Raw genomic sequence first — 17,118 nt, forward strand, 5'->3', positions numbered from 1 at the left:
TTCTTTCATGTAATCATATTTGAATTTTGGCTAAAACTCCTCCCTGTATTTTCAAAAGTCATCTCTAGATTTAAAAAAAAAAAAAAAAAAATGCAAAATGCTTATTTTAAGTATATTATTAAAAAACTCTCCTCCTCTTACTGAAAATTGTTCTCTTCATACCCTTGTTAACACAATCGGTTAGTTTGTGTCAACAAAATGTAAAAAGAAAAAAAAAAGTATGTTTTAACTTTTTTTTAATATAATTATTATTCACTAAGGGGCATGCAGTTTATGAATAATTTATTTGAAATGTGTATGTAGTGTTTCTACACTTAACATCTGACTAATAATTTTTAAAACCCTAATTAGAAATTAAATAAAAGCACTATAATGTTAGGAAGTCTCATCCTTGACTTAGAAATATTAAATGTTGCTTTCCTTTCTCAACGTATAATGTCACCATTGAAATCATTTTTATTTTTATTTTTTGTACATTGCTGAAAATATGTAAATATTAAAGATTTTTGTTGAATGCTAAGATATGCAACTGTATAAATGATAACCCTATAGCCATATAGCAAAAATCAACATGAATAAGTGTTAGCCAAAATCAAGTAAAACTTGATCAATGGCTTGAATCAAGCAAAGTTTGATTTTAGCCATTAACATGATTCAAGTTTGTAATGTATAAATAGAAACCTCTTGTACATTGGAAAACACACACTTGAATATACAAATTCATTCTTTGTCTTTCTATCTAGAATTCTAACAATAAGCAAGGTCCAAAAACTCAAGATTATATGAACCCCTTTATTATTGAAATATTTAATTAAACCCTATAGTTTCAGAAATAGCCTTAAACCCCTTCCATTATATGAAGGGTTTAAAAGGAATTGAAATAGAAAAAAGTAAAAGGAAAAAAATTTCTTTTCTTTCTTAAAGCTTTATCTCCTTCATCCAGTTTAGGAATTGCTTTGGGCGAGGAGGGATTTGGTGGGTATAGTGATAGAAAGAGAGAACTGTAAGCCTTTGTTATGGCAGCCACACCACGCTTGGCACTGCCGCTACCGCGGCTCATTTTGGGAAGTGTTAGGGCCAAAAATCATCTTGGGCTTGACGAGGCCCAATAACGAAATAAACATGTCACGGCCCAAGGCCTCAACCTAATCCCTATTGGGCCTACGCTTAAAATCACCTTGCAACCTACCCACTCTATGAGTTAGGCTATCCTATAAGTTAAGCTAAACTGGGTTTCAGCCCATTAGCCTGCAACAGTCTATAAATAGGAAATCAGAATCTCATTCTATTTCCTCTTCTACTAAGATTTCAAATCTTACTCAAACTATTAAACTTGATCTGATAAGGTCAATAAATCATATCTCTTTCATGATAGGGATTATCTCTCAAAATAGGACTTAGTGTCCTACTAAGATTCCAACTCTTATTTAAACTATTAAACTTAATCTGATAAGGTCAAGAAATCATATTTCTTTCTTGATAGGGATTATCTCCAAAAAAAGAGGACTCAATGTTCCACTAGGATTCTAACCCCTTGGGTTCACTATAAAAACAGAGGCTTGCCCTCTCATTAGGGGGCAATCTCCTATAGTCAATCTACACTAATCAAAACCATCTATTTGCTCCTAAGTTTTTGGTCCCAAGAACCCGACGCCTCCGCCGTAGTCCTAGCTTCCGACAAGACTCCTAGTAATTCTTCATCTCCTTAATTCTTATCAAATAATCTCTTTCAACCTCGCTGACTTGAGCGTCGGAGTGCCTACGGCAAACACCACCCTGGTATTTTCCGGAAGTTTCACGCTTGCCCTTTCATGTGTGCTGGTCTAGCGGATTGTCAATGGCCTCAACCTCACGGGATCAGACCCAATTTTCATGATGGTAAAATTTTTGTATCTATAGTTTGACACCCACCGTGGGGCCTCTAGCAATCATTCGGCTCGACGAACCTTGCTACGTAGACTAACTTGCCATGGCTGACCATTCGGATAATGCTAACCCTGGCCTCGAGGCTAAACTGGAGGCTCTGACAGCCCTCATGCAACAGAATTCAGACAAGGTGGCCACACTGGAAGCCGAGAACACTGCAATCCGGACCGAAAATGCCTCCATTAGGGCCAAAAACCAGTCTCTTAAAGAGAAGGTGAGTCAATTCTATGATCTGGAGCTTCTTCCTTGCCAAGTACCTTCCAATCGATTCTGTGCCCTAATTCCATCCATGCAACCTTTCCAAACCCCAGAGCACAGACCCTTGGCCTCCGGTAAAAGGCCACGTCCATCAAGTTCATCGGTGGTCGACGACTCGATCTTGACTCATAGAGGAAAGGATCTGCTAATAGAACCTCATTCATTCGATCCACCCCAGTCTCGAGATCAAGACGCCCAAGAGATAGAGAGCCCACACCCTGCAAGACCAACCCATTCTTACCATCCAGCCTCACCTCCAATCAACCATCCCTGCACAAACACTATTTGGCTCGGCTCACCCTCACGAGTTGAACGGCCAACCCAACCAAACTATAGCAGTAGAGCCCACCCATCTTGATGGACCGAACGAATATCAGACGACTCCCCTGAGCATTCATGTAGGGCGAAACACCAGAACAATTACCATGGGCGTCATCCAACCGGAGGGAATGAATGGAGATCCAGGCTACAGGGAGTGCACGAAGGAATGATCCACCAGACTACACCGCGAGAGGTGACCTAACGGATTGTACCGAGGACGAATGACCTAGTCAGACGGGATGACCTAGTGGCATCCCTCTCTTTTACGGAATAAGTACTGGCCAAGAGGCTGGCCGATGTAAAGGCAGTGATGAGGCACATCCCAGGAATGCCGGTCCTGACCAAGAAGAGCAGGCTTCACTATTACGCGGATTCACCCTTTGTGGACGAGATCGCTCTAACGACATGCCCCAGAAGTTTACTATTCCTAGCATGAAACCCTACGACGATACAACCGACCCAGATGATTACATAGCCTCGTACAAGCAGCGGATATTCACTGTCTGAATACCCCGACCGCTGAGGGAAGCATGTATGTGCAAAAGTTTCAGCTCGAGCTTATCCGGCCTAGCACTCCAGTGGTACACAAATCTACCGAATGGTTCCATCGACTCATTCACTCAGCTCACCAACACCTTTGTGGAGCAGTTTGCCAGCAGTAAGAAACTCAAGAAACTGTTGGCCGACCTATACAGAGTATACCAGAGGAGGGGAGAGCCCTTGAGAGAGTATGTCAGCAGATTCAACAAAGAGAAGATTTCCATCCCTTCTTGTAACCCCGAGACAGCAGTAGATGCCTTTAGCAAGGGTCTCCTCTCGGATGGTGAACTATACAAAGAACTGACGAAGCTAGGTTGCACCACGATGGAAGATGCCCTGGCCAAAGCAGTGACTCAAATAAGGTGGGAAGAAGATGAGACGAATTGAGCAATTCACGCCAGGTATGACTGAATGCAGAACGACAGAAGGCCAGAGCTTAGATCGATTGTAGGCCCTACAAGATCACCAAAGAAGCAGGGAAGGGTGTATACCTGCTCCAAACTCCTAAAGGCAAAGACATTAGCAACAGTTGGAATGCAATCCATCCCACACGCTACTACTTTTAGGTGAAATCAATCTAAATATTTGTAGTCTTTCCATTTTTTATTTAAAAATGATGAGTGGGCCCATCCACCGCCTTCATAGACAGTCGGTCTCACAGCCTGAATTCAATGAAGCATTATTCAGCAACTAACACATTCGGATCAAGCCTGCTCGATCCACGAATTTACACATTCGGATTGACCCTGCTCAATCCACGGGTCTACACCTTTGGATCGACCCTGCCCTGCCTAATCCACGGATTTACACCTTCGGATCGACCCTGCACGATCCATGGATTTACACCTTTGGATTGGCCCTGCTCAATCCACGGATCTACACCTTCGGATCGGCCCTGCCCAATCCACGGATTTACACCTTCGGATCGACCATGCTCAATCCATGGATCTACACCTTCAGATCGGCCCTGTCCAATCCATGGATTTACACCTTTGGATCGACCCTGCTCGATTCATGGATTTACACCTTCGGATTGACCCTGTTCAATCCACGGATCTATACCTTCGGATCGGCCCTACCCGATCTACGGATTTACACCTTCGGATCGACCCTATTCTATCCACAGATTTACACTATCGGATCGGCCTTGTCGATCTACGGATTTACACCTTCGGATCGACCCTGCTCGATCAACGAATTTACACCTTCGATCGGCCCTGCCCGGTCCATAAAGCTACACATTCAGTCGGCTAGACTGGTTGAAGGGTTCTTACACCTCAAATCGACAAGTCATCGACCCAATCCACACAACGGTCCATCCGACCTAACGAGCTACTATCACTAATCCGCTCAGTTTGCACTCATTCGATTAAATCTACTCTTTAAGCTAAATACTCTTTAACTTAGAGAGTGGGGGGTTAACTGTTAGGGCCAAAAATCATCTTGGGCTTGACGAGGCCCAATAACGAAATAAACATGTCACGGCCCAAGGCCTCAACCCAATCCCGATTGGGCCTACGCTTAAAATCACATTGCGACCTACCCACTCTATGAGTTGGGCTATCCTATAAGTTAAGGTAAACTAGGTTTCAGCCTATTAGCCCGCAACAGTCTATAAATAGGAAATCAGAATCCCATTCTATTTCCTCTTTTACTAAGATTTCAAATCTTACTCAAACTATTAAACTTAATCTGATAAGGTCAAGAAATCATATCTCTTTCATGAGAGGGATTATCTCCCAATATAGGACTTAGTGTCCTACTAAGATTCCAACTCTTATTTAAACTATTAAACTTAATCTGATAAGGTCAAGAAATCATATTTTTTTTCTTGATAGGGATTATCTCCTAAAAAAGAAGACTCAATGTTCCACTAGGATTCTAACCCCTTGGGTTCACTATAAAAACAGAGGCTTGCCCTCTCATTAGGGGGCAATCTCCTATAGTCAATCTACACTAATCAAAACCATCTATTTGCTCCTAAGTTTTTGGTCCCAAGAACCCGACGCCTCCGCCGTAGTCCTAGCTTCCGACAAGACCCCTAGTAATTCTTCATCTCCTTAATTCTTATCAAATAATCTCTTTCAACCTCGCTGACTTGAGCGTCGGAGTGCCTACGGCAAACACCATCCTGGTGTTTTCCGGAAGCTTCACGCTTGCCCTTTCATGTGTGCAGGTCTAGCGGATTGTCCGTGGCCTCAACCTCACGGGATCGGACCCTATTTTCATGACGGTAGATTTTTTGCATCTACAGGAAGTTAATCCGACGCATATGCCAATGTATTTTTACAGGTTCGAGTGTTGGAGTGAACATCATTGTTTTCCAAATAGTAGACAGGTTTAAAGTTATTTTATATTATTAATATTATCAATTTGTAATTTTATTTGCAAATAAAGGACAGATGATTTAGAGTTATTTCCCAAACCAGAGGGTTGAAATAAAATCACTACCATTCAGGGGTTCTGAAAAGTTTCCCTATGTTTTATGTTGTTTTTTATGATTGAACAGCTTCCGTAATTTATCGGAAGTGAATTGAAATATTATTTGAACTGTCAACGACAGAAGCATGGCTGACTTATCCAACTAAGTATCGCAAGATACGTAAAACAAAATTGCGGATGTTTTTTCATCTTTAAGTTTAGAGGATAATGATAAAGTTCGAAGTTGAAGAATGATAAAACCATGCATGCACATCTTCATACACTGAAATGGGTTAATTTAAATAAAGAAAGCACTTTCATCGTATCATATGTATAAAAGAAGTAAAGTTACCTGCAGAAGTGGTGGCAACAACACTTCCCGCCGAGTCCCTGGGGTGTAGAAACAATCTTGTTCGATAATTAGAGTGAGCTGCATAAAAATCCGAGATTGCCATCGACATACACATATTTTCCATGGCACCAAATGGCGAGTTCAAATCAAGAACCACACCTACATCTACAACTATGTTTGATTCTGGCACATTTCCTGTACTGATTCCAAACTGAAACCACAGAGAGAACAAGAGGAGATAACCCAAGTTTTCCATGTAAAAAAGTTTGGCATGACAGACTGTTTAAACTTGTGTATATATATTGGTAAATTTCTGTGAGCATGAGAGGGGAAATAAAAAATGTTTTGCTGGTCAAATAAATTCGTAAGTTAGATTCCACATAAAGAAATGGACAAACCGTTGGATTGACAATATTACTCTTTTTCTGAAGTGTTAATTAATTCGACTAGATTGGCTCAAGATCTAATAATCTTATTGGATTAATGTCAGTATCAACATTTTCCTTCATTTAAATATTTTAGAAATTTCATTTGAAAATGACAACAAAATTGGTATATATAGAGGTTAAAAAAAAAAAAATTAAAGTAAGATATCTTTTATTTAAAATTTATCTATCTTTCCTTCTCAGTTGCTTAAATATTTTCATCAATCGTTTTATTTTTAACTGACTCGTTAACTGAATTTTTTTTTTTTTTTTTTTTTTTTTGTTTTTTGTTTATTATGGATTGAATCAATTTCTCTATTTCTTTTTGGGTTTGTTTGATTTGTAATATGAAAATTATTTTCAAATACTAATATATGATTAAAAATTTTGAGTGTATGTTAATATTTTTTATATTTGAAAATATGTTTGATATTAATTCGAAATCTTTTAAAATTGAAAATTAAACAATTTTAATCTTTTTTTTTTTTTTTTTTCTAGTTTTACATTGATTTTTAGGACTTTTGTCTCCAAGGAAACTACCTTAATTGCTAAGGTAAAGCCGGCCTGAATTATAAATTTCTAATTTAGTGAATACTTGACAGAAGAAGCAACCAAGAAAACTCATGCTATGATATTTAGTTTCCAAAAATAATTATATATGTGTTATAGACTTTAGAGGGTTTACTCTTATTAAGGTGTGAATATTTTAATAGCAGCATCATGTATATTTATATATAAGAATAATACTATTATAAGTGGTTTTGACTTGTAAATTAATTAATAATTTGTTAATTGATATAGCAATGGCACATATGGTGACACGCCATTTGGAATGTAATTTTTAAGATATATTTTGGAATAAGTAGTATTACTCCATGTCGAGATAAGAGTAACAGTAAAGAAAAAACGAACACTTGCTCTGCCACTTGAGCTGAGCAAATTTTTCCATGTAGAAAAAACAAAACATGAAAAGTACATGTTTATATTTATCATAAAATTTTTCCATGCATGAACTTTGACAATGACTACAATTTATACACAACCACTTGATCTTTTACACAATCTTCTCCGTTGAACTTATTCTTCAGTTGTCATCTTCCACCATTAGATCTGCAACTTGCTTTGCCACTTGCATTTTGTTAGAAAACACATAACGTGTTGAACTGAAATACTGACACCAAAAGCCAACTGGCTCTAACTAATTTATTGTAAAAAGACTTAAAAACCTGCATGAATTTGCTTAATGTTGTAGTTTGCTTTGCATGGTAACATCGTCCCTCAAGCAAAATTTTAAGCAAAAAAAAAAAAAAAAAATTTCTTCTATAAAAAAATCTTGCATGTCGTCTTTCAAGAAGAAAACTAGTGTGTGCTTTTATCATATCTGTTTAGAGTTTTCTTAGGTGGTGAAGCTTGTCCCTGAGATCGTCCCTCAAGCTAAAGAACAGAGGAAGAGCTAAACACATGAAGATGATCACGAAGAGTCTGAAACCGAGGACCACAGAAAGGCTTGGTAAGAACGTCTGCAACCTGAAATTGAGAAGCAACATACTGCACCATAAGTCGTTTAGACTGAACCATTTTGCGTACAAAATGGACATCTATTTCGATATGCTTTGTACGAGCATGGAAGACCGGATTTGAAGCAAGAGCACCGGCACTGGTGTTGTCGCACCAGAGGACAGGCAAACATGGAATCAAAATTTGAAGCTTCTGGAACATGTTTTGAAGCCAAGCAACTTCTAGAGGCCTGAGCTAAAGCTTTGTATTCAGCCTCAGTGGAAAATAAAGCAACGACTTGTTGCTTTTTAGAGCCCCACTGTATCAAGTTAGAACCAAGGAAAAGGCAGTACCCACTGGTAGACTTGCGGTCTAACAGATTGCTAGCCTAGTCGGTGTCCATATAACCCTCAAGATGAAGTGTGGAACTGCGGTGAAAGGTTAGACCATGAGTGAGTGTACCTTGAACATACCGGAGAACCCTCTTGCAAGCTTGCAAATGAGTAATAGTGGAAGCTTTGAGAAATTGGCTGAGTTTATTTACAGCAAAAGAGAGGTCAGGCCTGGTCATGGTAAGATATTGCAGAGCACCAATGAGACTTATGTAGAGGGAATGCTGTTCGAAGAGAGGACCATCCTCAAAGTGTAGCTTGGAACCAAGAACCATAGACATGGCACACGGGTTGCAGTTTGTCATGCCAAACTTGGAGAGAATTTCTTGAGCATATTTTGCCTGATTAATTTGTAACCCATATGAAGTATGAACAACAGAGATGCCCAAGAAATAATGAACAGAACAAAGAATCTTTAGACCAAATTCAGTATCCAAAGCTGACACGATGAAGTGAATGAAGGAGGGGTTATTGCCAATCAATAGTATATCATCAATGTAAACAAGAATATAAATAATCATGGCATCTTGAATAAGATAAAAGAGACTAGAATTAGAGGTGGAATTCTGAAAACCTTTGCTCAGCAACACAGTTTTAAGTTTATCAAACCAGGCCCTGGGAGCTTGTTTTAAGCCGTATAAAGCTTTGTGCAACCGGCAAACATGATGAGATTTAGATTGATCAATAAATCCCTCAGGTTGTGTCATGAAAACAGCTTCAATAAGGTCACCATTTAGGAATGCGTTATTTACGTCTACTTGTTGAACCTCCCACCCATTGTGCACGGCTAAGCATAAGATGACTCTAATGGTGGATGCCTTAACAACCGGAGAAAATGTTTCTAAAAAATCAGCTCCGGGAGTTTGATGAAAACCCTTAGCCACAAGGCGTGCTTTGTAACGTTGGGACTACCATCAACATTTAACTTGACTTTGAAAACCCATTTATGACCAACTAAAGTCATATTATCAGTATAAAGGACTAAAGTCCAGGTGTGATTATTTTGTAGTGTAGTAAACTCAGTATCCATGGCCTGAACCCAAAGAGGATTGTGTAATGCGGTATTGACAGATGAGGGTTCTTTATGAATCTCAAATGAGGGAACAGGGACTATGGTTGTGCATTCAGAGATAAGGGTAGCAGCTTTCCTACGGGTGAGTATAGGATGGATATTTAGTGTAGAAATATGGGAGGGTTGAGAAGGAGTGTTATAGGCTCAGAAATCAACTTCCAAACATGGTACAGGTGATTTTGGAGGACAGAAAGTAGGTGAAGGTATAATAGGAGTGTTATGGGCAGATGGCTCAACATCAGACAAGGAGGTTGAAGGAGCTGAAGTAGTTTGAGACAAAGGCTGATGAATCAATGATATATGAGGAATTTTCCAAGCCTGAGACAAAAAACAAGAGTTAGCATTTGTAGATACATCAGAATTGGTAAGTGAAAAACCATTGGCAAAAGGGAATATTTGCTCATTGAACTTGACAGTCTGAACCGTGTAAACTTTGCCATGAGCATTGAGACAAAGATAACCCTTGTGATGAGAACTATAAACCAAAAGAACACACTGTTCTGAGTGAAAGGAAAATTTATGTTGTTGATAAGGTCTAAGGAAAGGAAAACATTGACATCCAAAAGTACGAATAGCTTTATAGTTTGGAACTTTATGAAAAAGCTTTTGAAAAGGTGAGATATGGGATATAACTGCAGAGGGAAGACGATTTATTAGATACACAGCAGTGTGGAAGGCAAACCACCAATACTTAAGTGGCATAGAGGCTTGAGCTAACAACGTTAATCCAACTTCTGTCACATGGCGGTGTTTCCGCTCAACTTTTCCATTTTGTTGATGAATATAAGTGCAGGGATGTCTGAAATGAATACCCTGCTTAGCAAAATACTCAGCAAGAGGACGAAATTCACCTCTCCAATATGACTGGAAGGTCTTGATCTTGCCATCAAACTGTTGAGTCACTAATGCAACAAACTGTTGAACAATATTTTGTACCTCAGATTTCAGTTTTAGAGGATAAATCCAAGAGTAGCATGTGAAATCATCAAGAAATAGTAAATAATACTTGAAGCCAGTGGCTAAGGTAACAGGTACAGGGCCCCATACATCCGCAAAAACAAGTTCAAAAGGTTGGCTTGATTGAGAAGCTGATGGAGGAAAAAGAATTCTGGCGAAGTTTACCATACTGAAATGCTGTACATAACTGAACTTTATTAATAGAGTGATCATTTACATTCAAATGTGAAACAAGAGAATTGAGAGCAATTATATGAGGGTGACCAAGTCTGCGGTGCCACAAATCTGCGTCTTATGTAAGACCAGTTTGTTCAACATTATTTGCAGGTATACTAGGTAAAGTACAAGTGACCAAACAACTTGTTGGATTACACACAATATCAAAATCTGAAGGTAAAACACTAGAACAACTAGATGGAGTAACATAGGTTGCTGAGGAGTCATGATCCACGGACTGATGTAGAAAAGAAACCATAGCATGTTTAATTGTTTAATTTGAAGTTTGAGCAGAAGCCAATGCTGAACTTGTGACTTGTTTATTGTCGGTAGAATCTAAAGGAATGGTAAGTTGGTAGAGACCATTGAGCATAGTTCCTTTAAGCACGACCTCCTGGGTTAGTTTGTCCTTAACAACATATTCATCAGCTAAGAATTCAACTACCACATGATTATCTCCTGTAATTTTGGAAATACTAAGGAGATTCTTGGTAACTTGAGGAACACAGAGTATATTTCTAAGTTGTAAGGATTTATTTACACAAGAAGAATGGATAAATGCCAAACCTATATGTGAAATGTCAAGACATTGACTGTTGCCAACCTGAAGAGAGTCTGAACCTGTATACTAATTTTTATAAGGAAGATGTTGAGGATCTAATGTAATATGGTGAGTGGCTCTAGAGTCAATGAACCAAGTAGGATCAGTTACTGTAAGTGGTGTTGCGGTTGAATTTTTTTGATTTCCAGCAGGAGAGGTTATTGCAGAAGATTGATTCAGGTTAAGAGGAAAAGACTGATTCAGGTGTGAGGCATTCTGAAACTGCACTTGATGAGGAATCACTAGTGAAATCAGAGGGAAGGGTTGTGATGTGCCATAAGGAGCATATGAGCTTGTTGTATTTGCAAAGTAGGCTTGTGCAGGACTTACGTGTTGTATGGACTGTTGTGGATTGCTGTAGTGCATGCTAAACTGAGGTCGGTGATTTTGATGTCCTTGAAAATTTGTGTCGAACCGATGATAGCATTGAAGAGCCATATGACCTGGCTTTCCACATAACTAGCAAATCAGTCGTGGCTTGTAAAAATTTTGTCCTCTACCTCTGCCCCTACCAAAGGCTAGATTGAAGGTTTGAAACTGCTGAATGCTGTTATAGGTATTCTTGTATTCATCTTGATATGAAGGTAGAGTTTGTGAGTCTTGTGGTATTTTTTGATCTGTATTGTTGTTCATTAGCACAATTTGGGGTGGAGAAGACGATTGTTTGTGAGCAAGAAATGTTGTAGCTTCATGAAAGCCTAAGTAAGCTGAATGTTACTTTTCTAGCCTCATTTCATGTTTGTGCAGTAGAAACTGCGCTTCTTGTAGAAATACTTTGCTGCTTCTTGACGTTAAGGTGGCAACCATGGCATCATATTCAGAGCCAAGACCATCAAGAATGTAAAGCAGTAGCTCTTCATCACTAACAGTTACGCCACTGGTGGTTAAGAAGCCAGCAATTTCTTTCATCTTTAACATATAGTCGTTTATACTTGAGTTATCCTTCCTAGTTGTTTGTAATTGATTTCGTAAATGCAACACTCTAGCCTTAGAATCAGTAAGAAAATGCATCTCTAAGGTATGCCATATATCATACGCAGTATTATAGTTTGCTACATGCCAGAACATTGTTTCGGATATTGATGAATTTAACTAACCAAACAAGAACTGATCAACTTTCTTCCACATTATATGTTCAGAATTTACTTCTCTTTTGGATTCATCAATAAGGAAAAAGGATAAGGGACATGATTTTTCACTTGTTACGAAACCTTCCAAATCATAAGCTTTCAAGGCTGGAAGTACCTGAGATTTCCAGTATGCATAGTTTCTTTCTCCTAGTTTTACAGAAACAGTTGGAAGTGTATTGCTTAGAGGTGAGGTTAACATGGAGGTTGTTGTCATTTCGTCTACAACTGAAGCTGAAGAAGAAGATGCCTTAGGATCTGCCATTGGCGTCTGTCGGCAGCTCTAATACCATGTCAAGATAAGAGTAACAGTAAAGAAAAGTGTAAATGCAAAAAAAACAGAGCATGAAAAGTACGTGTTTATATTTCTTTATATCATAAATTTTTTCCATGCATGAACCTTGACAATGACTACAATTTATACACAACCACTTGATCTTTCACACAATCTTCTCTATTGAACTTATTCTTCAGCTGTCATCTTCCACCATTAGATCTGCAACTTACTCTGCCACTTGCACTTTGTTAGAAAACACATAACGGGTTGAACTGAAATATTGGCACCAAAAGCCAACTTGCTCTAACTAATTTATTGTAAAAAGACTTAAAAACCTGCATGAATTTGCTTAATGTTGCAGCTTGCCTTGCATGGTAACATGATTAACACTCCAGATATAAATATTATCATCATCATCATCATGGACACAACTAATGAACCTTCATGTATATACTTATATATAAATCAAATAATAAAATTAAATTCCTGAATAAAAAAATAATAGAAATTTAATATTGATGTTATCCTTAAAAATTTTTAATTTGGATTCTAATTGTTGTGGTGTTTAAGGTCTTAATACCACATTATTTGTGCTAATTATAAAGTAGTCCCTACAGTTTTGGTCTACTATCAAGGACACATTTTTTTTTTTTTTTTTTTTTTTTGGGTATGGTAATTTGTAGCCACCCCTTGCCTTTGCTACAACTTGAACCGGCTAACATTTTGGTTGCAAAAAAATCCTATTAACAACTATAACTTTAGTTGCCAAAATAACATACTCAAAATTTCAGTTTATTTCAAGCGGGAACATGGGGCGCTCAAAATTTACCATACATTTGGCAACTAAAATCTTTATTTCAAACGGGAACTTGGGGCGTTCAAAATTTACCATGCATTTGGCAACTAAAATCTTAGTTGCCAAAAGAAGATAATTTGCAACTAACTAATTAGTTACGCAACAGTAATTTTAGTCACAAATTAAAATAATATTTTTTCATTTTACCAGGAAAGTTGGTTAAAAAAAATTCATCAACTTTTAGCGACTAAATACATTTTAGTTGCTATACATGAGTTTTTGCAACTAATTGTAATATGCACAAAATAATTAGTTGCCAAATGTACCTTGAGCCCTTTGTAATTATTGTTAAAACTTGGATATTTCGGTAATTGTATTATTTTGTAACTAATAAAAATAGTTACAAATTAATTAATAAATATTTGCATCTAATTTAGCAACTATTCAGTAGTTGCAAATAATTGTTTTTTGTAACCATAATTTTAGTTGCAGAATCCCTTGCTGTAGTTGCCAATTGTGTTCACGCAAGAATTGGCAACCAAATAAATTAGTCGCTGATGTGGTATTTTGGGTAAAAAATCACATTAGTCGCAAAATATTAATTTTAGACGCTAAAGACGGGAATAAATGGGCCCTAGAATTTTATTCCCTTTGGCCAACTAATTGGAATTTAGTTACTAAATGTGGTGTATCTGCAACTATTTTTGCCTAGTTGCAAAAAGTACTTTTTCTTGTAGTGAAAAACCAAAGAAACTTTCTTGTGATCAAGGGTTTAGGCATTGAAACATATAGGAATTTGTGGTTCTTTAATAGTTAACTTAATGCAATATATATTACGTTAAGTATTGGTTAAACCAACTCAGGATTGCAAAAACTCTGCGTTCGAGTTTTTTTCAAAATGCAAGCCTAGTGTAATGAATCTCGTAATGGAAGCGTATTGGACAAGTCTTAAGCTTATAAAGGGAGAGTTTCTCTACCTAATAGGTTAACTTTTTGGATGTGAAACTCTCAACCCGTGACAAGTGGTATTAGAGCAGATCCAATCCTTGTTTAGTCCCTCCTATGACGAGGCCGTTGTTGTAATTACATCCCTAGGCCAACTGCCACATATCAAATAGTGAGAGAGATTGATTAATTTGAATCTATTAATGAGAGGAGTTCATGGAATTCAAGGCATTACCACATAGAATATTATAGCCAGTTAGGCAGGCAATTAGAGAATTCAGAATTTAGATTTGTGAATCTGTTTGATAGAAAATATAAACACTGCCGTCTTTATCATTAAAAAAAACTTTTGCAAGACAATATATTACTTGTTTAACAAGAATTAATGAGTTAAAGCATAATCAAGTAATTTGCATGTCAGTCTTCTTCTACTGCTTTTAATTGGCGTGTTATATATGCAAGAGAAACCTCTTTTTTGTCTTTGAATCTAGAGCCTACATGTTTGTTCATTAATTACTTTGATGTATACCAAAACAATCCTCTCTTTAATCACGTTCATTAATATAACTCAAGATTTAATTTCTAACTCTTTTACTATTGACATCTCTATTTTGCTACGTTTTCATATTACGCCAACTGTTGGGATTGGCGTCGGAGTAATACCTGTAGCTTGACGTTAGCAGTGTTGTTGTAGTTTTACAATTCTCCGATGCCATTCTAGCATTAACGAAGTACTTATATACCGACACTGGTTTTTGGTATTGGCAGTAGCGTTTCTGTAGATAGGTATTCCTATTATATATACAAAATTATCCACAAGATTTCAGGACAACATTTAACTAAAGCAATGCAGGTACAGATGGACATGGATCAATAAAAAGTGATATATATATATAACTTGTAATGATCAAAGAAAAACATTCACACAAAGAGGTGCACGCATTCGCATTGTGATAGAACAAATAATACGAATATGAGAACAAGAAGCAATTCGGCGCATTGATGTTGTGAATAGCAACAAAAATACAAAACAGTAATTCTCTTCCACTTCAATCTCATCTAGAAATGCAAGAAGACCATCAATGGACCCAGCATTAAATTGGTTATTGAACTTTATAAGGCAAATTCTAGGGAAGGGATCTGTATGTAGTCTCAACTTCAATTGATCATCACATAGAATTTCAGCTAAATTAATCACGATCTACATTTAAAAACTTTTAAGATTTAAATAAGACTTGTGCTTTTGTTACGTATACTTTAGGGTGTATTTGGTTTAGAGAATGTTGTATTACTGAAAATGTTATATTAATTGAAAGATAGATTACCTTAAAGATTACTGAGAATGTTTAGGAAAATGTGTTTGGTTAGTTGGAATAAATTGGTGGGTATGTTATATTAAATATGTTTGGTTGAAATGAATAAATTGGCAGGTATGTTATATCAATTACTAAATTGCTTTTTTTTTTTTTAAATATTAATATAATATTATTTTTTGAATAATTTTTTTAACCCCCTACATTTCAAATTTAGCTAAAACACCCTAATAAAAAAAAAAATTTAACTTAACAAAAATACCCCCACCTACCCCAAGCTACTGTCGGCAGTGATGAAAGTGGAGATTTGGCCGTGAAAGGCCAAATATTTGGTTGTGAAACGACGGCTGTTTCACGACCAAATATCTAGCTTTTCCTGGTTAGATCTGAGGGCTGTGCAAAAAAAACCGATAACCGAACCGAACACGGTAACCGAACCGAACCGAACCTGAATTTTCGGGTACCCGAAAATTCGGGTCGGTTTCGGGTAGTTTTTAGAAGGTACCCGAATTTTCGGTTCGGGTATCGGTTTTTAGTTTTTAAAAACCGGGTACCCGGTAACCGGTTTTTATTAAAAAAAAAAAAAAAAAAAAAAAAACAGATTAACAAAACTCGTGACTCGTCTATCGTCTCACGTCTGTGCAAAAAAAATCCCCAAATGCCAAATCTGAAAATTTCAAATGCCCTAAACTAAAACTAAAACCCAAGCCGTCACTCTCCAGTCTCCAATCTCCCCTCTTTACTGTGTAAACTTCCAGAGTTCCAGTCTCACTGTCTCAATCTTCCACTCTTCGTCAATCGTCACTCGTCAGTTGACTCAATTCGTCTCTTCACTCTCTTCCATTCCAGCACTCATCGTCAATCATCCTGCAGCTTTGCTTCCCACCAGACTACCATATAGCCGTTTCTTTCACTAATCCGGTCACCGACTGTAGCTGCCAAGTGCCACCAGCAGAGTCTCCTACTTGAAGCTGCTGTCGACCTACAAGTTTCTATTTTCTAACCAGGTAAAATTCTGCATTTTTTTCTCTTTATAATTCTACAAGTTTCTAACCAAGTTTCTAACCAAGTTTGTAGCTACATTTCTTGTCAGGATCTATCACCGAGACACCGACTACCACCAGTAGCCACCACCAAGCCGACCTGCAACTAATAAGTTCTGCAACTATTCAGAACTTAAAGTTAGAGAGAGAGTAAATTAATGTTTGTTATTGTTAATCTGATGTTATTTTATATTTACAGTAGTTTGTTTTTTTAACTTAATGTAATTTCTTTTAACTTGTGTTATGTTAATTAACTTGGAAGTATCTGAAGTATATCCTGAAAACTTAGAAACAAATTTGATGGAAAAGATTTCAGCATACAAAGCTGAACAAAATATCTATACTGTAGTGTTCTTTTTCTTTTTCTCCTTTGTTCATACACAAAAGTGTCCAGAAAATTTTAGCTTTAAATTAAAATTAAAATTTAATTTGATGTTCTGGCAACTAATGATACTACATGAATAAGATTTAAGTTTTACATTTCTATATCCTTTGGAATATATATGATTAGATGTGGTATTTTCTCATAAATTAATTACATATTTGATACTAAGTTGTACATTTCTATATCCTTTGGAATATATTTAACTAATGATACTAAGTTGTGGGGCAAGTCACAGATTTTGACATCAATCATAA

The 17,118-nt window shown here is 37.1% G+C and overlaps 1 protein-coding gene across 1 annotated transcript; it reads right to left on the reverse strand.

Moving 5' to 3' along the window:
* Positions 1-11,692: 11,692 nt before the first annotated feature.
* LOC116124957 lies at positions 11,693-12,370 on the reverse strand. Its single transcript, XM_031410707.1, has 2 exons — positions 12,076-12,370; positions 11,693-11,991 (listed from the first exon to the last, which is right to left on the reverse strand). Exons 1-2 carry the CDS (start codon positions 12,368-12,370, stop codon positions 11,693-11,695), a joined length of 594 nt encoding a protein of 197 aa, XP_031266567.1.
* Positions 12,371-17,118: the final 4,748 nt, after the last annotated feature.

The sequence above is a fragment of the Pistacia vera genome, unplaced genomic scaffold (assembly GCF_008641045.1).
Source record: "Pistacia vera cultivar Batoury unplaced genomic scaffold, PisVer_v2 Contig158, whole genome shotgun sequence".
Lineage (NCBI taxonomy): Eukaryota > Viridiplantae > Streptophyta > Magnoliopsida > Sapindales > Anacardiaceae > Pistacia > Pistacia vera.